The 23,423-nt window shown below is 33.5% G+C and overlaps 1 protein-coding gene across 10 annotated transcripts in view; it reads right to left on the reverse strand.

The window, feature by feature from the left end:
• Positions 1-23,423, reverse strand: part of PDS5B (PDS5 cohesin associated factor B) — a 249,318-nt gene that overhangs the window by 49,663 nt on the left and 176,232 nt on the right. For 7 of the 10 annotated variants that reach the window (XM_074216065.1, XM_074216066.1, XM_074216059.1 and 4 more), the window contains 9 exons: positions 17,651-17,765; positions 16,453-16,585; positions 12,802-12,921; positions 11,594-11,656; positions 10,497-10,642; positions 7,923-8,022; positions 3,136-3,572; positions 2,934-3,041; positions 152-293 (listed from right to left, as the gene is read on the reverse strand). In XM_074216065.1, coding sequence (XP_074072166.1) covers positions 152-293; positions 2,934-3,041; positions 3,136-3,572; positions 7,923-8,022; positions 10,497-10,642; positions 11,594-11,656; positions 12,802-12,921; positions 16,453-16,585; positions 17,651-17,765 — 1,364 coding nt within the window. Of the gene's footprint in view, positions 1-151; positions 294-375; positions 2,118-2,933; positions 3,042-3,135; positions 3,573-7,922; positions 8,023-10,496; positions 10,643-11,593; positions 11,657-12,801; positions 12,922-16,452; positions 16,586-17,650; positions 17,766-23,423 lie in introns of those variants that run through there. The other 3 variants (XM_074216061.1, XM_074216069.1, XM_074216063.1) reach the window with 3 other exon arrangements.

Consider the following 23,423-nt stretch of genomic DNA (forward strand, 5'->3'; position numbering starts at 1 on the left):
AATTCAGTCAATAAAGTTGTTCAGAAAACAAAATCAAATGCTTTAGATATACACAAAATGAAGCTTTATATTGATGTCTAGGCTCTCATTGTTCTCGTTTCTCTATCCCTTTATCCAATTTAGCTGAGGTCCATGAAATTATAATACATACAGTGATTGTAGAAACTTCCTCTTCCTCCATTATTTCTTCTTGTGGAATGTCATCATTAACAGGAGAGCTACTTTGAAAAACATCCATCTCTTCACTTGATTCATTTTCTTTACTAGAGGCTTGTTTGGAGCGTCCAGTGCGGCTAGAGTCAAAAACATGAGAAATCAAATTAATTCATTAAGTTATAATTATTAAACTTTAATATTAAAGAAAAAAGACTTTCAAATATCATGTGACTTTTCATCACTTATTTTTATCAGTCTTTAAATGAGACTGAATACATTTTTCTATTATTCTGAATTCCAAACTATAGTATTTTAATAAAGACTGTCCCAAATACAAAAAATGTACCAAGTAGCAATAAATTTATATTTTGTGTGTGTGTGTTTGTATATGTATGTATGTGTTAAACCAACAAAACAGTATTTTTCTTTCAACTATTGCTGGTGAATTTGTGTCACCTGAATTTCAAGTACATCAAAGTCTGACAGAACAAAAATTAAGTGGAAGCAATAATGGAAAAGCAGAAACAGAAGAGTACTTTAGAAGTCAAAAACCTAGGTTCAAGTAACAGCCCCACTCCATTGATATTATGGGCGGTCACTTCAGTGCTTTCAGTCTAAGTATACTCATCTATAAAATGAGGGTTTGTAATATTTGTAGTTCTAAACCAACAATGCTATGATCCTGTGCAGACATTTTACAGAAATGTTGCAAGGAACCAGGGAAATAATTAAAATGATATAAAAAATATAAATCTTCTTAAATTCACTAAGATCTGAAATAGTAACATAACATCATTTCCAGGAGCAGTTAGATGATGCAATGGATAGAGCATGGCCTTGAAGTAAGAAGGACCCGAGTTCAAATCCAACCTCAAAAACTTAATAAATCACCAAATTGTGTGACCTTGGGAAGTCACTTAACCCCATTGCCTTGCCATAAAAACCTAAAAAAACCCAAAAATAAATCCTTAACTTCTTTTAAGGGCAGCTAGATGGCCCAGTGGAGCACTGGCCCTGGAGTCAGGAGGTTCAAATTTGACCTCAGACACTTAATAATTGCCTAGCTGTGTGACCTTAAGCAATTAACTCCACTGCCTTACATAAATAAATAAACAAACATTATTTCCTTCATTGACATACATATTTCATGTGCTCAATAAATGTTTGTTTAATTAAATTTGATATTTCTACTCATCAATTTGTAACAAAGTCAAATGGCTCCAAAGTTTTTTGACAAAATGTTCTCAGAAAATGCATTTTAAGGAAAACCTAGTAAAGAGAAGTGAATATACATAAAGATAATTATGTTCATCCTCCTGAATACATTTGGTGTCACAAGTAGAAAACATCAAATAAGTGGAGTTGAAGTGTGTGTGAACCAAAAATAATTTTTTCACTTCAAATGCTTTTTCAACATGTAAGTGATTATCAGAGAAAAACAACATTGCAATGATGACATGTAATTCACATAAAATATAAGTTAAAACTCAGTGCTGAAGATTTGAAATAAAAAAATCTAACAGAGCTGGTTGCAGGATAATCACCTGCAAATACTTCTTAAAGTAAGGCATTCACTTGGATTGGAATAATATGTAATCAATCTTACTCAATATCAGAAAGGAAACAGTAAGACCTCTAAATTAAATTTGTAACTTCCCGATTCTCACAAATTAATCCTCACTTTATTAAAAATAAGAGAATTAACCTACACATTTTTAACATTAAGGATTTTTTAAATTAGAAATTCTTGGTTTTCCATATTTTAAGCTAACACATAAAATCACCAAAAAGTATACCCACCTGTATGGCTTTCTTTCCCCCCAGCTGAAAGAGGGGGCTGGTTGGCAAAAGGGGGAATGAGAGAAGCATGCAAATCTGAACAAGAACATCTGTGGCTTTTGTTCCTCCCTGGCATTTAGCAGAAATAGGTGTTTGACCCAACCACGCATGTAGCAGCATGTCTGCAAAGATGCTTTAAATTGAGGTGTTGATAACAACTATATAAAATATCATTTATGCTACATACACATTAAAGTATTAATGAATTTCACTAGCTAATATGCTTACATAATTTTATTCTGAATCTTATATATATTATTCAGAAAAAAGAATAGTGGGGGAAATTATAATTTTTCAGCAACAATGATTCTGAACTAAAACTTGTTTTTGAAAGTTGATCCAACAGTATATTATATAAAAATTTCTATGTACAGATAAATATGTACCTACATGTATATGTATTTGTGCTTTGAAAACAAATATAAGCCAGATGAAAAATATTAATAGGAAAATGAAATGTTTTTTTATATAACAATCTAAAAAAAAGAGGAATGCTATTTTCCAAGAGTATTTTTCCAATATAATCACAAAAATAAATCTTGGAATGGGAAGAATTCAAAAAAAAAAAGAAAAAAGGGAGCTGTAAAGAAAAATGGCTAGAAAAGAGAAAAGGACTTAAAGTCCAGAGTGTTGTAACCAATCTCCTCAAAAAGAGCTTACAGTTATCACAGTGGCTCCATGTGTAGTATAAATGAAGCATCTGCAAAGAATTTATAAAGATTTGTTTTCAAACTTGCTAAAATGTTAAAGTGGTGCCAAGTGGACCAAGTGGGCTCTTTATGACCCAGTTAAAGATTGACAAAATTCTATTTTGTCAAGGATAATAGGACTGATTAATATGTGTGGGTTTAAATAGAGCACTGGATACACTATCATGAAATTTTATAAAGTTATTTGAAATCTGTTTGCAATTTAATATTACTGCATTCACAACTTACACATTTTTTTTTGATTGTGATGGTGATGGCGTTTTTGGTGGTCTTCCTCGTCTTTTCTGTGGTGTGGACTGTGTGGATTCAACTGCACTACTTTCAGAAGATTCTGTTCTGCTTTGGGGAAGACCCAAATTTTGATAGCATCAAATTATGATTTATGATATCATAACTAAAATACAAGAAATCAACAGTTACAGATACCCACCTCTGTTGTGCACGTCTGGATGTTCTATGTTGTCTGCCCTTTTGTTTTTGTTCCATGTTTTCACTCTGTCTCTCTTCTTCTTCTTCCTCCTCTGCTGGAGGGGGGCCAGCTTTTTTTCTGCCTCCTCTCTTAGATGTTTTAATTGCTGGCTCTTCTTTTGGGGTGCTACCACCAATTGCTTTAGGGGGTCGCCCTCTTCTGCCCTTTTTAGGAGGGCTATTCTGTTCATCCTCATTTTCTAAGAGATCTTCTTTAAGCCTCTTCTCTTCTGGCCACTGTTGTTCATCAGAATCTGACAAGGCTGTGCCTCTTTTTCTCCCACGTTGACTCCCCTTTGGTTTCTGTTCCTGAACCAGTTTGGTTAAGTCATCCATACCTAACTTCTCTTCTTCTGTAACAGGTGTCTTCTTTCGACTCCTTGGCTTCTCAAGTTCAGACTAGAAATCAAAATCAGATTACTATTTTAATAAGAAGAATTATATATATATATATATACACACACACACACATATATATATGTATATACAGTGAAAAATATTAGTAAAAAAATTATAGATGCCAATATTTGTAAAGAAAAGGTAACCCAGAATAATATGTTTAAAATATAACATAAACATGACTGACCTATTTTTTGGAATAAAAAATTACCAGGATGTATTCTTGATTTTAAGCTACTTATATCTAAAAGGAAATACCCAGAATAACAGTAATTAATTATTGCTATATAAAACCAAGCAGAAGAGGCAATATTTTTACAAAAAAAGGAATTTCTGGATTAAATATTTCAATCATCTTTGTATATAGACTGGTTTGCCTCTTGGGAGGGGGAGGGGAGAAGAGAATTAGGTAATAGAAGCATAGACCTGTGATTATATCACTGAAGGGAATTCTAGTTAGTAACAACTTTTCACTGGTGCAGAAGAACAACTCTTTTATAACTGAGCCTTAAAGAATTGCCAGAGAGGGCAGCTAGGTGGCACAGTGGATAAAGCACGGGCCCTGGAGTCAGGAGTACCTGGGTTCAAATCAGGTCTCAGACACTTAATAATTACCTAGCTGTGTGGCCTTAGGCAAGCCACTTAACCCCATTTGCCTTGCAAAAAAAAACCTAAAAAAAAAATTGCCAGAGGCACTAAGAAGTTAAGTCACTTGCCCACAGTTACACAGATATGTTATCAGAGACAAGATTTGAGACTGGATCTTTTGGATTTTAAGACTAGTCTTCTAAATACTATATTAAGGTGGCCTCTGTTTAATTAGTTCTAATTAATTAATCCAGCAATCTTCAATGAACCTGTTCTTGTAGTCAACAGTAACTATGGCAATTTATTTTATTTTATTTATTTAAGGCAATGGGGTTAAGCAACTTGCCTAAGGTCACATAGGCAATTATTAAGTGTCTGGAACTGGATTTGAATTCCTGACTCCACATCTGGTGCTCTATTCACTGTGCCACATAGCTGCCCCCTAATTATGGTAATTTTACATATATGGCAAGGCATGAGTAAATTCTACATTTCCATTATTATCATTAATCTACAAATATCAAAGGATTCCTTTTATTTTATAAGTGAAGAATGCAAAGGTGTAGAAGTAGCAAGAGAATTCAAATTTCATTAAAATATTATTAGATGAGAATAAAGTGCTTATTTCACCCAAATTATTCTTCTTTCAAATATAAACAAGAATAATTAATGAAATTTCACATTAAATTATAATGCTACTTTATTTGGAATTTATAGCATTGACCAGCAGATGGAGACTGAAAGGGTTTTCTGATGTCAAGTCACTAAGAAATTTATTGTTTTAGGAGTCTTACTCAATTTGAGATGGACAGCTCCCCCAGAGAAAGCATATAAAAAGTAAGTACTGTATATTCTCATTCTCATATTTCCAGGATTTCTATTAGCATAGCATTAAGAGAATGGAAGAGAAGCTGGTATCACATATACTGTAGAAGGGAATGGAAAGTGAAGAGAACCTAGAACTCCAAAGTACAGAATTTCTTAGGAATCCATGTTTGATCTAATATTCTTTTTATACTTATTGCAAGGATAAAAAAATGGTGTAAATGTGAAGCAAACAAATAAACACAAAATGAATTGCCTTCCTGAGACTTGAGAGTTAAATTGCATTTCTTAAATCAGATTAAAAATTATTCAAGAAGCATTCATTTAATTTATGATCTGCAAACAAAAGTCAACTTTTCTTTTTTTTTCCTCAAGGCAATGGGGTTGAGTGACCTGCCCAAGGTCACACAGCTAGGCAATTATTAAATGTCTGAGCCCAGATTTGAACTCAGGTTACCCTGACTCCAGGGCCAGTGCTTTATCCTGAATTACCTAGCAGCCCTTGCTTCTAGCATCCTTAAAAAATACCACTTAACTATCATGCCCTCTCTTTGGGGACATATAAAATGAGACTGAATTACAAAAAGGTCCTGGTTCTGTACCCATATCACATCAAATTCATTCTAGGTCTCCTCATGTCATAGAATGGTTCCAATGAATCTGCAAATGTCTTATATCAGAAATACATAAAGAGTTGAAAATTTTCACCCAAAAGAGCTGTTCTCAGTTGCTCCAAAAGGCAGAAATACAAAATGTAAAAAGGCAAAAATTCCTTTGTTCAATCAAGCAATGGAATGACTAGACTATCACAAAAGAGGGAGTTCATCACATCTGAATTATTTAAGCAGAGATTAGACAATGATCAAGCAAGGATAGTGTAGAAGGGATTTCTGTTAGGTGGAAGATATGAACAGATAACTTAAGGTGTCCTCTATCCCAAAGATTCTATGGTTTTTATGGGCTAGGATTAGAGGATCACTTTCTTTTTCCATTTTTAAAAAAAAATAAATCATCTGGGAATAAAACTGCTTTTAAGTAAACAAGAAATTTCAATAGAAAAGGGGGAAAACAAAAATACTACAGAAACACAATAAAAAGTTTAAAAGAGTAATAGTGGGATGAGAAAAGAGGCAATAGAGCAAAAGAGTTAACTAAAAAGCCTGAAATCAACTGAATACAATTTCCATTTTACACAAATTGGAAATGAGTACAAGCAGAAAAAAACAACTAATTCATATGGAACTTATATATCAAACAGGACCACACACTTATTTTGTACTTGCAAGCACTGTTGTACAAATTGCTTACATTAGCTAAAAAAAGTCTCAATGAGGAATTAATAAGCTTGGAATCATTCTAAACCCAATTATTTGCTTAGATTATAGGATTATACAAAATATTCATAAATTTGTTATTCACTCTAAAACTTCAATGAATTGGGTTACAGATGATAAAAAAAATGCCTATGAACAACACTATGAACTATGCATATATAAGTTTAGAACAACTACACTGCAAAACTGTATGTAATCTACCTCAGTTCAGATTCCTGTGTCAAATGAAAATTAGACACTGACAATTAAATCTTATTAATAAATGAGCAGTATTTCCTTAAAAGCTATGAGAAGAAAATTCTTCACCATTACAAGAAGGATATGATCAATAAATCTTTAATTGTTAATTAAATGAAGATTTTTAAAAAGTAAATTTAATTTATGAAAACAATGATCTAGCAGTCCCAGAAGGTGCAAAAGAAAATGATAATTATATGAAAACCACTTCAAAAGAATTCTGAAAAAAATTACAATTAAATGCATTAATCTTTTTTATCTGGATGGTATTTCATGCAAGTCTGTTATGACAGTACAAGTTTGTTTCTTCTTCTTTTTTCAAGAAAAGTGAACAAACAAAAACCAAAATGGCAGATATGGATGCTTAACTGTTAGTTACTTTTAAAATTCTTGCTTTGAGGCCATGATAAATAGGCAGCTGATTCACAACCAAGTCACTTGCTTTGGGGGAACAAAGGAGCTAGGAATGTCAATTAGTTTTCATAGGGTGGAAGGTCAAATTGAGTACTTTTGTCATGATATATGCATGGCTATACTGAAATAACATTAAATTTCCAAAATGTTAAAGTTATCAAGGTCATTATCTTAATCTTCCGCCATTAGATTACTTTTTGGATCAAACGATTCAAGAATGTTATTACTTGGCTAATTATTTTAAATGTTCAATACTATCAATAATGTTTGCGATTTATTACTAATCTAGAGAGAATAAAATTTATTCATTGGATTAACAAAAAAAGTAAATACATTTAATAATAATGTAAGATTCCTATGTCATTACCTAAAAGAAAATCAACTGTCAAACTTAAAAAATTAGATTATGTGAAAATCATCCGAGAAATTTATAGAAGCTCTTTTTGAAGTAGCCCCAAACTAGAAACTAAGAGGGCATAAAATTTGGGAAATGGTTAAATAAATTGTGGTATATGAATATAATGGAATATTACTGTGCAATAAAAAATTATGAAATGGATAATTTCAGAGAAAATTGTTTAAAAAATGAGGAGGAATCTCAAGAACAAAATTAGTACTGAAATGTACACAATGACCACAAAGAATCATTTTGATTCTTAGAACTCTGTAAGCCCAAAAGAACTGAAGGTGTAATATGCTACTCATCTCATGACAGTGAGACAATAAAAACTCAAAAACCTGAAAGATTATTTGCTCAATGAGGAAAAGTAGGATAGTGGGAAGAATAAATTAATTTAAAAAATTTGAAATATGAAAATAAACTAAAAAAACTTCAAAGATAAGTGAAAAAAGTAGAGAAAAATTAACTGATTTATTCTAACTTTATGAATTACTACTATAGCTTCAATTTTTTAACATAATTATCAGACACAACCCAATATCTCACTCTTACAAGATCAGAGTCGTCTCTCTTGTCACTTTTTTTTCCTGGAAGAGGTGAAGACATTGAGAAATCTTCATTTTCACTATGATCCATTTCAGAACTGTCAAGCCTTTCAAAACAAATATTATTGTTATTATTTACAATTATATTTATCATTATATATATTTTACACACAACAAACACGCTTTATCTTTCTCTCTCATTACCCTTCAAACACTTGCCTGAGATGGCATTGTAAATTCTTTGCAAGATTCTCATTCTTTTAGAACCTGCACAATCTAATTCTTCCACAACTCATTTAATACCATCTTTAGTACATTTTTTAAGAGTTTAAATTCTAACCTTAACATTAACAATTTTAAAGAAATTAAGAGATTGTTTAAATAAATGGTAGAAAGAAAGAAAATGGGATCTTTTCCTATCTCACCAAACAGAAACATGAAGTTCAATTGTATTTACTGAGCATCAAAAGCACATGCAAGATGCTATGTTGCTATAAAAGAAAAATTAGAAACAACCCTTCCCTCCAAAGAACTATTGGGAGATGAACTCAAACATCTTTTCCAGATTTAGACACATGCATATTTTATAAAATAATGGAGTACTACTCACTAAGTGGCATGAACTTAAGAGTCCAAGGAGAGGGACAAATGTAGCTTGTTAGGAAATAAGGAGATCAACTAAAATATAGTAAGGGGTCACTGTATCAGGATACAGGAAAAATTAAGTTGGAATGTAATTATGAAGCAGTTTTTAACTGGGGGGGGCGGAGGGAAGTGTAGTTCAGAACCTTGTTTTTAAATCCACTGATAATTATTTCAAAACAATGGGCTTCTGTTGTAATCCTATGTATTTTATTTTAAAAAATTTTGAGGAATACATAGACTTCATTAGGATGATGAAAGGGAATCTATGATACAAAATAAGACTAAGGATCTCTGCTATAAAGAGTCTTGAGTGTCATTAGGATAAGGAATTTGGATTTCATTAGGTAATGAGAGTCTTTTAAGGAGTAATATAATCAAAATCATGTTTTTAGAATGCTGGTTTTATTAGTGGTATAGAAAATGGATTAAAAAGTTACTTTAGTCAAGTGGTAGAATGCAAGATTAACATCTGAAACTAAATGACAGAAGAAATTTACAGAAGAAAGCATTATAAAGAGGGTTTCTTGACTGGCTTTGAAAGAGAGAGAGAGGAATCAAAGTTTCTGAGAGATTATTAGTCTCCATATGTGACTAGGAAAACTCTGTCACTGTCAAACAGGAAATAAAGAAGGAAAATCATTTTGGAAGCAAAGGACTTAGACTCAATTGACAATATCTTAAGAGAATGTGTCCAGTTGAGAGCTGAAGTCAGGGGATAACATATCATTAAAGATTTAAATAGCATCATGAAAGTCAGCAAGAGCCTAGTAGAATTAGTGATAGTCTTGAAGTCAGGAAGATAAATAAAATGACCATGAGAAAGTCAATTGACCTTTAAGTTCTCCAAAACATCAAATAAGCTTTTCATCTCCATCTGAAAAGGAAGTTCTTAAAACAGGAGTCCCCACACAGATGAAATCACAGCTTTGAACTACCACTTGTAATTTCTATTTTTTTGGTAAGCCAGAAATATAACCCCTACTCATATATCAAGGAGCTAATGATTAATATCTGAAAAAGACATTAATATCATTCCTACCTTTTTTTTTTGCCGCCAAGAATAACTTATCCTATTTCGTATCATCAGTTGTACAATTCCCCAAACTGGCAGTAACTACTGACTCTATGATATTCCAGTCAAGTAATATAAATCCAAGCAAACATGGATTTTTGAACATCTATTATAGGTTCACAAACATCTCTCCTTTACTCTTCAGGATTGTTTGGGACAGAAGTATTAGGCTCCCACAAGATCCCAATTAGACTTGAAATGTAACTGGAAAGTGTTTAATACAATAAATAAAAAGATAATACAACACAGATAAGGTTAATGTGTGGATTTCTAGGTAATAGGAAGTCTGTAGGGGGTCTGTTTCTATCTGAGCTTGCCTAGAGCACCAAGAAGTTAAGTGATTTGTCCAGAGACACACAGAAAATATAGGTCAGAGGAGGGACCTGAGTCCAGGCCTTCCTGAAAGTAAGGAAACAAGCACTTTAAAGTCCCTACTCTATATTAGGAATCCTATACTAGGAACCACCAGGGGAGACAGATGATATTATTATTGCTCCCATTTTACAAATAGTAACACAAGGCAGATAGGAATCAAGTAACATGGTCAGTCCCAAATATGTATGTGAAGGGCTGACTTCCTGGATCCTCACATTTTCTCTTAAAATCAGACTATGATCATAAAATAATAGGAAAATACTTTCTGTGGGAGGGGAGTCTGAAGGTGGAGGGGGTTGTTGAAGACTCAAGAATAAGAATTTCATATGATCTCCACAAATCTTAGTTGGAGAAGAATGACAAATCTATTTTAGAATATAGAGAATACTGATACCTACTCACAGAAAATATTTTAAGTTAGAATTTTTTAAAAGTTAACTAACTTTAAACTTCATAATCACTATTAAATGTGAACTATTTCATACCTACCTTCCCTTAATTCTTCCTGGAGAACTTGGATTGGAGCTACTACTTGCATTGCTCACAGTCTCCATCCTTGAAGATTTAGACTGAGATTGCTTTCCTGCTGATGAAAGAGGCTTATTAACAGCTCCAAGAACATTCGCTGTTTTAGGCTGAAATAAAAAAGACATGCTTTTTCATCCAGCTCCAGTAAATTACATGTTAAATAATTTGGAAACAATAGGTATTACTGTAAAAATATTTGAATAAAATCTACAGGAATTAATTGCCCTGTAAGCATTAAGTCTATAAACTAAATCTAGGCTGGTATAGTGGTAGGTAGTGGTACCGGCCTGTAATTCCTATTACCAGGGCACTGAGGGTTCTGGATCTTGGATCCTTAGGAGAGTTCTGAGAAGTAGTACGTTAAACTGATCAGATGTATGTACTAGATTTGACATCATTATGGAGAACCATCAAGTTGCCTAAGGAGGCAACAGAAGCAGAAAATATAAAAAAAACACCTGTGTGTACCAGAGCAGAGCCCATGAGTGGCCACTAAATTTCCAATCTGGGTGAGACTTGGTTTTAAAAATTCAAATAATGAATTTATATTTTACTCAAACATGAATTTAAAGCCACATGGAAGACAAAGGAGTAGTTTTTCTATTATATGGGAAAAAGTTCAAAAGAAATCAAGAGCTAATGAATAAAGTAATTAACTACAACACTAGCTATACTGCTAAATATATATATATTTATATATGTATATATTTATATGTATATATATATAAACGGTTCTATAAAAGATATGTGATCATATTTTGTTTAGAATTCACACTTTGATGTTGAAGGAAGATGTCTAAAAACTACAGTGCCACAATTTACTCCAAATTCTACTGGTTCACTGAGAAAACACTATCAATTTATCATACTTTGCATTTTTGGAAAAGGGGTATAATTATTTATTAGCCAATGAGGAATTTCTAAAAATTAATTTCTCTAGGTTAAGTGTATTCTTGAAAGAAATATAAAAAGTACAAGATAGAATTAAGTCAGTGATCACATAATAAACAGAAACTAATCTACAATAAACAAAATCTTTAATTTTTGTCAAAATATACCTTTCCTGGAGTGAAGAAGGATTTCATTTCAGGAGGCAGATAATTTTTGGTGTTACTAAAGTTCTAAAAGTAAAGAAAAAAGTAATCAATGAACATATGGGAAAATGGATCTATGAAATCAAGGATAACAAATTCTATGCAACTAAAATAAAAATCAACTAAAATCTTAATTTTATTCTGAATTACTTGAGGTCTCTTTGTGTGTATAAACTAAATCCTCTTATATGAGTCATTATTATTAAATTACACTTCAGTTCACAAATTATAACTATGAGTAAAGAGTGACTAACTTGGGAGTAAAAAGTCATATTCTGATTTTAGAGTTGACAAATGAAACCCATTTGGGCTCCAAAAACCAATAAACTATTACGAGTTTCAACTTCATTCTTTGACTGCTTTCTCATTATATGTATTTGAGACCTCTACAAAAGAGATAATTGAATCCTTAGAGATCATGAAGTTTCTAAGAAGGTAAAGATTAGAGGGAAGAGGCTCCAAGAAAAATCTTGGGGTACACTCATACCTAGCAGGCAGGAAATCGGTCCTAAAATGGAGATTGAAGATTGGTCAGAGAGGTGACAGAAGAACCAGGAGAGGGCATTGTCCCCAAAAATCAAGGAAGAGAAATTATCCATGAAAATGAAGAATTAACATTATGAAATACTTTAGAGAAGTGAAAATGAGAATCAAGAAAAGGCCACCATATTTAAGAGACTATTGCTGACTTTGAAGAGAGTAGCTTTTGTTGAGAGGTGGGATCAAAAGTGAGTTTAAGGGGTTGAGAAATTAATGGAAAGTAAAGAAACAGAGTTATAAATAGAAACTTTGCTCTCAAAGGGACAAGAGTCTCAACTCTTGTCCCATGACTATTCACTTGAGGTTTCTACCCCTATGTTTACATCTTGAGCCTCTACATAGCAATACTTGGGCAGCACACTTTGACCACAATTTTTCCTCCTTACTGGATTCTCAATTTTGCTGCTGATTGTAATCCCCAACCTGGCTCAAGTATCACAATACAATTCCAGTTGATTGTTGAAGACTCCCACCCTTAACTGAAGCTCACTTTTAACCCAAGTACTTATAGGACAATTCTTTGGGCCTAGTTCAACTCTTATTCCTCTCTCCTTTTGACCTGACCTATCCAACAGTTGTCTATGATTCTATGTTGATATAACCAGTTATTTCAACTTACTCAAAATACCTACCTTGTCAGGTTGAGTGAAAAAACGTGCTGGAAGTACTGGGTCTTTTGGAGACTCTAAACTGTAAGTGGTGCTCTTTGACATGATGATATTCATTGCTACATCACACACTGTATACAGTTTCTAAAATATTATGAAAATAAATATGGAATTTCAAATAATCATGAAATCATAGGGGAAAATATACCAGAATAAGAATTACAATTTTAAAAATGGAAGAATGACATATAAAATCAAAATTATCTCATAAGGTTGTAGTGAGAAAAGCACTTTGTAAACTGTATAAAGTATTATATATGTATATAATTATATTTATATATATCTGAGCTCATTTTGTTATTTTAAGGAAGAATATATAAATTACTAAAGTTTAATTTAAGTTAATCATAAGTATTCAGAAAACTAATGCACAGAAGCATGCAAATTATTAAAAAAAGATACAATCATTGCTATTTAAAGCTGAATACACACACACACACATTTTGGGGGTGGGGGTTGCAAGGCAATGAATGGAGTTAAGTGATTTGCCAAAGGTCACACAGCTAAGAAATTATTAAGTATTTGAGGTTGGATTAGAACTCAAGTCCTGACTCCAGGGCCAGTGTTCTGGCCACCTAGCTGCCCTGCTAGAGAGATATTTTAAGATCATGTAGTCTATGCTCCTTAGATCATAACTGAATAAACTAAGGTCAAATTTAGGTCACTTGTCAAAGATGATTATTTTATTTAAAAGTAGAGAAAGGGGGGCAGCTAGGTGGTGCAGTGAATAAAGCACTGGCCCTGGAGTCAGGAGTACCTGGGTTCAAATCTGGTCTCAGACGCTTAATAATTACCTAGCTGTGTGGCCTTGGACAAGCCATTTAATCCACTGCCTTGCAAACCCTAAAAAAAATAAATAAAAGTAGAGAAAGGCAGGGCTAGAACTAGATCTTCTGACTCACAGTCCAGGGCTGACTCTTAATTTATATTCTACTTGTATACTAATTTATGATTCCATCCTATGACGAGTACTCAAAGCAATATTACCATTGCTTCTGAAAGGTAAACTGACTGTCCTTTAATTCCAGTTACTATACTTGAAATTTTCCAGACCAAAACTTACCTCTAGGCCCACCCCTCCCTTCTCTAACTGGGTTGTCTCCTCCAAATAAAATGTAAACTTTCTGAGGGCAAGGATTGTCTTGTATCCCTAACACTTAGCACAATGTCTGACATACATCAAGCATTTAATACACACTTTTTCTTGTTTATCTGTCTTTTTCTTTCATTAATCTTGGCACTTTATAACAAATGTGTGAGGTTAGATTTAACTATGGAATATGAGTCTTCCTGACTTCAGGTCCAGCACTCTATCCCACTGTACCACTTTAGCTGCCCTAAGCTGTCTTGTGATATAAATTAGCAATTATTTTATTGATTTATTTATGCATATACACAATTCTGAACCCATTTTTGACATGTTATAGATATGTATATACATATACATATGCACACATGTAAAATCTAATCTTGTTATTTTTCTGGAAACTCTCTAGAAATTTCATTCCACTTATTTACTCTTGTTATTTAATCTAGTTAATCACTGTAGCTGCTCATTCCCTTTTTAGGGGAATAATGTGCTGCCAACGATCTTATAACAACACCCTTTGTAAGTAGCTGATTTCTATGCCCAAGTTTAATGACCAAACAAATAAATTTGCCTAAGAAATGCTTATTTTACTCCAACTGCAACAAAGGGCTGTGGAGTGCCTTAATAACCTAAGTAAATAATTCTAGATTTTATTAAAAATTTTGTCTATACTACACATTCAGTTACTAACCATGTTCAATGAATTAGTTAGTAATCAATGAATTAGATATTTTATACCCTCATAGACCATTGCTTACAAATCCTCTTTAAAAGTTTGTATAATTTGCTTGCATTTAATAGCATGCTATATAAATGCTATCTCATATTAAATAATAAAAATAATAAAAATAGGATTTTTCTTTGAGGTAATCCAAGATATTTCATAAATTGTTCTCCTTTAAGCTTATTATTACACCCTAATCTTTAAAGCAAAACTGAAGATATTTCTGATTTAATCTCAAAATAAACTTTGAGATTGGGGCAGCTAGGTGGCGCAGTGGATAGAGCACCAGCCTTGGAGTCAGGAATACCTGGGTTCAAATCTGGCCTCAGATACTTAATAATAATCACCTAGCTGTGTGGCCTTGGACAAGTCACTTAACCCCATTTGCCTTACAAAAAACCTAAAAAAAATACTTTGAGGTATTATATGAACTCTATTTTATACATCACAAATAGTAATCTTTTTTCTTCCAAAGACCATTTGCATATTCATAACACCATTTTTGATCCATACAAAATTATCAACTTAAAAATATTTGGACAAACATTTAATTAATTCATTCCTAAAAAGTTCCAAGATTCATTATATTTCAAGTTCCACCTGTGGTTGTTGTGGCAGCACCAGATCAAATGATTTCTTGGGTCTTATACAGTCCAAGGGTCAGACATTTTCTGCCCTTGGCATATATGAATGCATAATGAGTAACAGGCAAACTAAGTACTTATCTAAAATTTAATTGTTTAGGATATGTAAAGATCTATAATTCTAAGGTGAATCACTTAACTTCTTCACACTTGCATCTTATTATAGTAGCTTGGATGTCCCTCCAGCCACAGTCAATGAAATAAAGATTTAATATTATGTTCATTTCTTCTACCTATCACCTGCCATGATTACAGAAATTTGCCATAGAAGTAAAAACAGAGACATAGCTAACATAGCTAAAGTAAGGGAAAAATACATATTGGGCCAACTACTAAGAGTTGGTTTCCAAGGACTGTCTCTGAATACTAGTCTTATAATGAAAATGATTTAATTCCCTTATCCAGAACTAAGTAATGTAATATTTGTCCTTCATTCCCAAAGAAGACCATGACATCAGGGAGGTGATGTCATGACAAACACATGAATTGGATTTGAGTGAGGGGGTATTGTGCTAAAACACCAGCCTCATTTTCTTCTCCAGAGACATCTGGATTCAATGGTCAGATATGAATCAGGATGCCTAGAGATGGTCCTAGATGTGAAGCAATCAAGGTTAATTATCTAGCCCAAGGTCACACAGTTATAAATGTCTGAGGCTGGATGCAAACTCCCATCCTCTAGACTTCAAAGTCAGTGCTCTAGCCACTGTGCCATCTAGCTGCCCAACTTTCAAGTTAGTTAGAACTACTTTCAAGTACTGTCCCTGAATACTAGTCCTATGAGAAAAATACTTAATTCCCTCCTATAGAACTAAGTGATAACGCCAAACTCTTGATAGAATGAGTTTCTAAACCTGAATTTAACCACAGAAGTGAAATATCAAGTGTAGACCAAAAAAAAAAAAAAAAAAAGAGGTAGAGGAAGGGAAGGAGAGAAAAGAAAGGAAAAAGAGAAGAGGAGGAACTATAAACAAAGTAAATTAGAAGGAATATAAGAACAAAGACAATTCCAATGATACCAACTCATAGAAATAAGTTTAGATATTACTTTTAAATATTAAAAAATTAGTAATTTTTTACTGAGAAATTGCTGAAAAAACTGAAAACCTCATAACTTAAAAAAAATCAATCTCTAACTTTGGACAAAAAATACATACTTCATTCATTTTGGCATCATCTGGTCCTTGGGCATCTTTTGTTTGTTTAATATTCTCTACCATCTTTCTGATAAAAGCATGACTGTTATTTTCATTTTTAGCCATTAAGATTTCCAGGATGAACCATAGACATCTAAAAAAAAAGAGGAAAGTGGGTCATAACAATTCATCTATTGATTTCACAAAATAAATCCAGAAAAACCAAAAACAAAGCACCTAGGAATCCTCAAGAAATTATGGTGAAGAAAAAAAAGTCCACTAACCATAAACACATAAGCCATCTGAACACCAGTCAGAATTGAGAGTGCAAATTCTTATGAGTTATTTCAAAAAATATTGACAGTGAAGGCATAAAGTAAAATTTTAACACAACTAAAGCAAGGGTAAGGTCAAAATATCTAAAGTTAGCAAAAAGGAAAACAAATTCTATGAGTTGCTTCAAATATAATATAGACATCAGAAGCAAGAAGAAACTGTGTTCCATTTAATTCTTTTCCTTTCACTAAAGAGCTATTGTGCTGCCTCTTCACAGCATGGAGACTAAGCAGGACTCTAAATGGCTATACTTTTTTTTTTTTTAGGTTTTTTGCAAGGCAAATGGGGTTAAGTGGCTTGCTTGGGCAAGGCCACACAGCTAGATAATTATTAAGCATCTGAGGCTAGATCTGAATTCAGGTACTCCTGACTCTAGGGCCGGTGCTCTATCCACTGTGCCACCTAGCCGCCCCATGGCTATACTTTCTAGAAAGCACAGCTGTCTAGTCTTACCACAGAAGAAAGACTTGAAGGGTGTATCCAGCTATGTACTTTGTAGTTTTAGGTTTAAGAAGCATTTTAGTAAATTTGGAGAGGATCCTTCACTCAAGGAATGTCTCTAATGAATTTTCACTTAGGGTATTGTCTAAGAACACATGTAGGAAGGGGATGCAATCTACACTTGTGGAGACATTAGTCAAACTAATGAAAGGAAACAGCAGTTTGAGGTGAAGCTTGTTGGAATTTGGGGCATTACAAGGGAAGGATTTAACCGGAACTACTTCAAGCTTCTACAAAGAAATAAAACATATGAAATCAGCCATTGTTTTAATGTAACTGATAACAAACTACAACCCAAGAAAGAACTAAAAGGAGGTGGGGGGTAGGGGAAGGGGAAGTGTTAAAAACTGACAGTGGGAAATAGGGCAGGTAAGAGTCTTACTCTTTCACATCTTTAAGTTGTTCAATGTCCTGGACTTTCACGTAATCTGGGTCATGTGCCAAAAGGTGAATAGTGTAAGGAACAACATATTCTGGTAGGAGTGATAATAACTTTTCTGAAAAAGAAAAAAAGGGGAGGAGGGGAACAATTTCGGTTAGAAAGAAAAAGATACATGTATACATATATTGTGAGGATGCATATGTATTTTACATTAAGCATTATGTGACTGACATGAATATCAGGATGTGGCAAATTAGGTTAATACATGGCTATGTCATGCAGATCTTAGGCTATGCACAGCCACATCTCTTCCTCTGTATTTTGACAAGATGAATGAAGCAAAACATAACTGAAAGCAGATGAATTCAAGATGTATATGTACATGACTATAATTTTTTAAAAAGTAATTAAAATAAAACCTATCTTAATAAAGTCTCACAATCTGATATACAACCCCCCCCAAGAAATTCATATTTCTTCTGGCCTAGACAGTTTACAAAAATATTAAAGATTGGTGTCTATAGAAGCAAGCTACTTTTAATTGGAAAATGGATGGGCAGACTGTGAAAATGACGTTTCTTAAATTTTTATTCCCTCTTTTTGCCTCAAACTCAGAGGCTTTTGTTTTTTTTTTTTCAGATGTCATAAATGAGAATTTGAGTTTTGCAGCGAGATGGTCAATGATTGAATTTTTTATATATATGTTTATATATCATAATTTGTTATAAAGATGTCTTAAGTGAGGAAAGGGGGGATTTGGGAAAAGAAGGTGAAGCACTGATAAAGATGCCCCCACCCTGAAAAAGATGGCCAATGAAGCAGTTAAACAAAAATGCAGATTCAAAAGAAAGAATACAGGAGTCACATATAAACATGATAACCTTTTCAAAATGTTCAAGTTGCATGTAATAATCATGGTTATATAGATAATTCTCTTTTCCTTTCATCTCTATACATGAAAATGCTCGTGTTTGTTGAGGTTTGTCAAATTTAGAATAAGAACAACCACAAATTAATATCTGCTAAGAGACAGGTGAGGATAATCTTGGGTCTTACCCTTCACTATAACTAAGTTATGGGAACTAGTCAGGTGCTAGGGATTCAATTTTCTATCAGCTTTTAAAGTTTCTTCTTATTGGGAAGAGGTTTCAATACTATGGTAGCATTTTAAATCTGGAAGATTATTTGGAGTCCAAAGAGACAGGGCTAATGAAAGAGGGAGAGTGTTGTTTTAGTTTATGACAGCATTGTGAATTGGTTTTTAAAAAATTTGCCCTATATTTTTTTGGGGAGGATGTTTGATTAATCATGACAGCTTTATTCAATCTCTCAAGGTAAAATATACATTTCGAGTAAGGATAATAATTAATGATAATGGATGGGATCTTTCCTTAAATCTTGATAACTTGTGATCCATGCTGTCACAGGGCCAAATCACCATTGCTTATACCTTAACAGTGACCAATAAAGAGCTCCGATTAGAAGTAATCACTTCTACAATATTCTTCTTTACTTATGTTCATATTTATATTACCATCAACCCACACCTCCTTCATAGACACCTTTTTAAGCCACCTGTGCATTTTATGAGGCTAAAACTAAACTAGAAAAAATAATACTTGATCAGGCATAAATAAACCTTTATACATTAAAGTAATTAAATTGTTAGGGTGTACAGTGTTTTTCCTGGTTCTGCTTAACTCATTCAGCACCAGTTCATGCAAATCCCTCCAGGCTTCCTTGAAATTCCATCCCTCCTGGTTTCTAATAGAACAATAGTGTTCCATGACATACATATACCAGTTTGCTGAGCCATTCCCTAACTGAAGGACATTTACTTGATTTGCAGTTCTTTGCCACCACAAACAGGGCTGCTATGTATATTTTTGTACAAGTGATGTTTTTACCCTTTTCCATCATCTCTTCAGGATCTAGACCCAATAGTGATATTGCTGGATCAAAGAGCATGCATACACTGTTGTTGTCCTTTGGGCATAGTTCCAAATTGCCTTCCAGAAAAGTTGGATGAGTTCACAGCTCCACCAACAATGTAATAGTGTCCCAGATTTCCCACAAGATTTCCAACAATGATCATTATCCTTTCTGGTCATATTGGACAGCCTGAGAGGTGTGAGATTTAGAGCAATTTTTCATATGACTATGGATTGCTCTGATCTCATCTGTAAATTGCCTTTCCATATCCTTTGACCATTTGTCAATTGGGGAATGGCTTTTTTTTTTTAATTTGACTCAGTTCTCTGTATATTTTAGAAATGAGTCCTTTGTCAGAATCATTAGTTGTAAAGATTGTTTCCCAGTTTATTACATTTCTTTTGATCTTGGTTACAGTGGTTTTTTTCTGTGCAAAAGCTTTTTAAATTAATGTAATAAAAATCATCTAGTTTGTTTTTAGTGATGTTCTCCATCTCTTCCTTAGTCATAAACTGCTTCCCTTTCCATAGATCTGACAGGTAAACTAATCCTTGATCTTCTAGTTTGCTTACAGTATTGTTTTTATGGCTAAATCCTGTATCCATTTGGATCTTATCTTGGTAAAGGGTGTGAGGTGTTGGTCTAATCTAAGTTTCTTGCATACTAATTTACAATTATCCCAGCAGTTTTTATCAAAGAGAGAGTTTATATCCCAATGGCTGGACTCTTTGGGTTTATCAAACAGCAGATTACTATAATCATCTCCTGCTTTTACACCTAGTCTATTCCACTGGTCCACCACTCTATTTCTTAGCCAATACCAAACAGTTTTTATGACTGATGCTTTATAATATATTTTAGATCAGGTAGGGCTAAGCCCTGTTCTTTTGCACTTTTTTTTCATTAAAACCCTGGAAATTCTTGACTTTTTATTTCTCCATACAAATTTACTTACAATTTTTTCTAATTTATTAACGTAATTGTTTGGAATTTTGATTGGTAGGGCACTAAACAGGCAGTTTAGTTTTGGTAGAATTGTCATCCATGAGCAGTTGATGTTTGCCCAGTTATTCAAATCTGATTTAATTTGTGAGGGAAGTGTTTTATAATTGTTTTCAAAGTTTCTGAGTCTGCCTTGGCAAATAGACTCCCAGGTATTTCGTATTGTCTGAGGTTACTTTGAATGGGATTTCTCTTTCTGGCTCTTCCTGCTATATCTTGCTAGTTATATATAGAAAAGTTGAGGATTTATGAGCAACTTTACTAAAATTGCTAATTGTTTCTAGTAGTTTTTTGGATGATTTCTTGGGATTCTCTAGGTAGACCATCATGTCATCTGCAAAGAGTGAGAGTTTTGTTTCTTCCTTCCCAATTCTAATTCCTTCAATTTCTTTTTCTTCTCTAATTGCTGAACCTAACATTTCTAATACAATATTGAATAGTAGTGGTGATAATGGGCATCCTTGTTTCACCCCTGATCTTATTGGGAATGCCTCTAGCCTCTCCCTATTGAATATAATACTTGCTGATGGTTTCAGATAGATACTGCTTATTATTCTAAGGAACAGTCCATTTATTCCTACACTCTCTAGTGTTTTTAGTAGGAATGCATGCTGTATTTTGTCAAAAGCTTTTTCAGCATCTACTGATGTGATCATATAATTTTTTTTCTTTCTTTAAAGGTTTTTTGCAAGGCAAACAGGGTTAAGTGGCTTGCCCAAGGCCACACTTCTCAGTAATTATTAAGTGTCTGAGACCGAATTTGAACCCAGGTACTCCTAACTCCAGGGCCGGTGCTTTACCCACTACGCCACCTAGCCGCCCCAGATCATATAATTTCTGTTAGTATAATTAATTATATCAACACCAAACCTAACAGTTTTCCTAGTATTGAACCAAACCTGCATTCCTGGGATGAATCCTACTTGGTCAAAATGTATTATCCTAGTGATAACTTGCAATCATTTTGCTAAAATTTTATTTAAGATTTTTGCATCTATATTCATCAGGGAGATGAGTTAGGCAGAGTTCTGTCTTCCCCTATTTTTCCAAAGAGTTTATAGAAGAATAGAACCAATTGTTCCTTAAATGTTTGATAGAATTCATTTGTGAATCCACTAGGCCCTGGAGATTTTTTCTTAGGGAGTTCAATGACAGCTTGTTGAATTTCTTTTTCTGAGATAGGGTTGCTTAGGTATTAAATCTCCTCTTCATTTAACCTGGACAAACATATATTTGTAAATATTTGTCCATTTCAGAAAGTGTTTTTTCTTAAGAAATAAAATAATAACCTTGTATTTTGGCATTCAAAGTCCTCCAAAAGCTGATATCAACTAATCCTTTCAGTCTTATGCATACTATTTTGTATACTATATAATCTATACTGCACACTGCACATTGTTTAAAATATATTAAAAATTATTGCAACAGATCTATTAAACTTTTGCTAATCTATTAAATTTATTGCAATTTAAAAAAGTTATTTTGAATCCACAATTAAAGAGGCAGAGGAAGAGATAATTATTTGAGAAGAACATTTCTTGGTTAAGCATCATTTCACAATCTGTCAAGCAAATAAGACACATAAGGAACTCAGAGGTAGTAAAAACGGGGAGTTTTAGTGTTAAGTCTGCATTTTCATTCAAAGGCAGTTTAGTGTAACTCATGAAGAAAACCATTGAACTCAGGAGATTAGGAGTAGCTTCTGATTCAAATATTAAAGAATATCCTCTCAACATCTGGATCAAAGCATCAGGAGACGTTACTGGGGCTAACATTAAGACCTTTTGAATGCTTAAAATTTTGAGTCATGTATAATATTCAACCACATTCTGAATCTTGTCCTGCTTTTCTTCTCTCCTCCATCATATATTAGTTGTGTAGCCCTAGTCATTTAAGGCTGTAGGAGGTTTTACAATTTTAACAATCCCAGTTTCACAGGGCTGACTGATGTGAGATCAAGTGTTTAGCATATAGTAGGCACTTCAATGTTTGTTGCCTTCCTTCTCACATACTATAGATCCATCTTTATGCATTATTCAATATTATAAAAAGACCCAAGTGATCTAAGTGTTTAAATTTCCTGTATCTTGCTTTTCCTACTTGAGACTCCTCCACAGCAATTTCATCATCTGTCATATTCCCCTTCTCTCTCCACTTCACTTGACTTTTCCTTTTCTTCCCTTCTGCTTTACAACATGCCTTGAAGATTGTCCCCTCTCTCCACTCACACAGCCACTATGCTAGTTTAGACTCTCAATCACCTCTTGTCTAGACTAAAAATAACACCTTTTTAATTTGGTTTCCCTGTCTCATTTCTCCTACTACTCCAACTCATCCTCTACCACCCAAAATGGTGCAGGGGTCACCATATCAGTCCCTTTACACAATCAACTCCAGCAGCTTCTTGTAACCACTAAAATCAAATGTAAATTCTGTCATTTTTAAAGTTCTTCACAACCAAGTCTCTTCCCATCTTTCCAGTCTCTTTTCATAACTGCTCCCCTTAAATACTCTACAATATTGATTAAGTTGTTCCTCATCTATGACTTTTCATCTCCCATCTCCATACCCTTACACACCCCATGCCTGAAAAGTTCTTGTCCCTTACTGTCTCACTTTAACTTCCTTCAAAACATGGTGAAAATGTCAATTTCTGTAGAAGGTCCTTCCTGGTGGCACAGTTGCTAGGGCCTGCCTTCTACCTAAGTTTACCTTTTATCTATGTTTTTTGCATTTCTATTTTATGTACATGTTGTTTCTTCCATTAGGCAAAAAGCTCCCCAAAGACAGTGTGCCACTAAGTTTACTAAGCAATAGTAGGTAGGAGGTAAGATACCCA

The sequence above is a fragment of the Macrotis lagotis genome, chromosome 1, assembly GCF_037893015.1.
Source record: "Macrotis lagotis isolate mMagLag1 chromosome 1, bilby.v1.9.chrom.fasta, whole genome shotgun sequence".
Classification (NCBI taxonomy): Eukaryota; Metazoa; Chordata; class Mammalia; order Peramelemorphia; family Peramelidae; genus Macrotis; species Macrotis lagotis.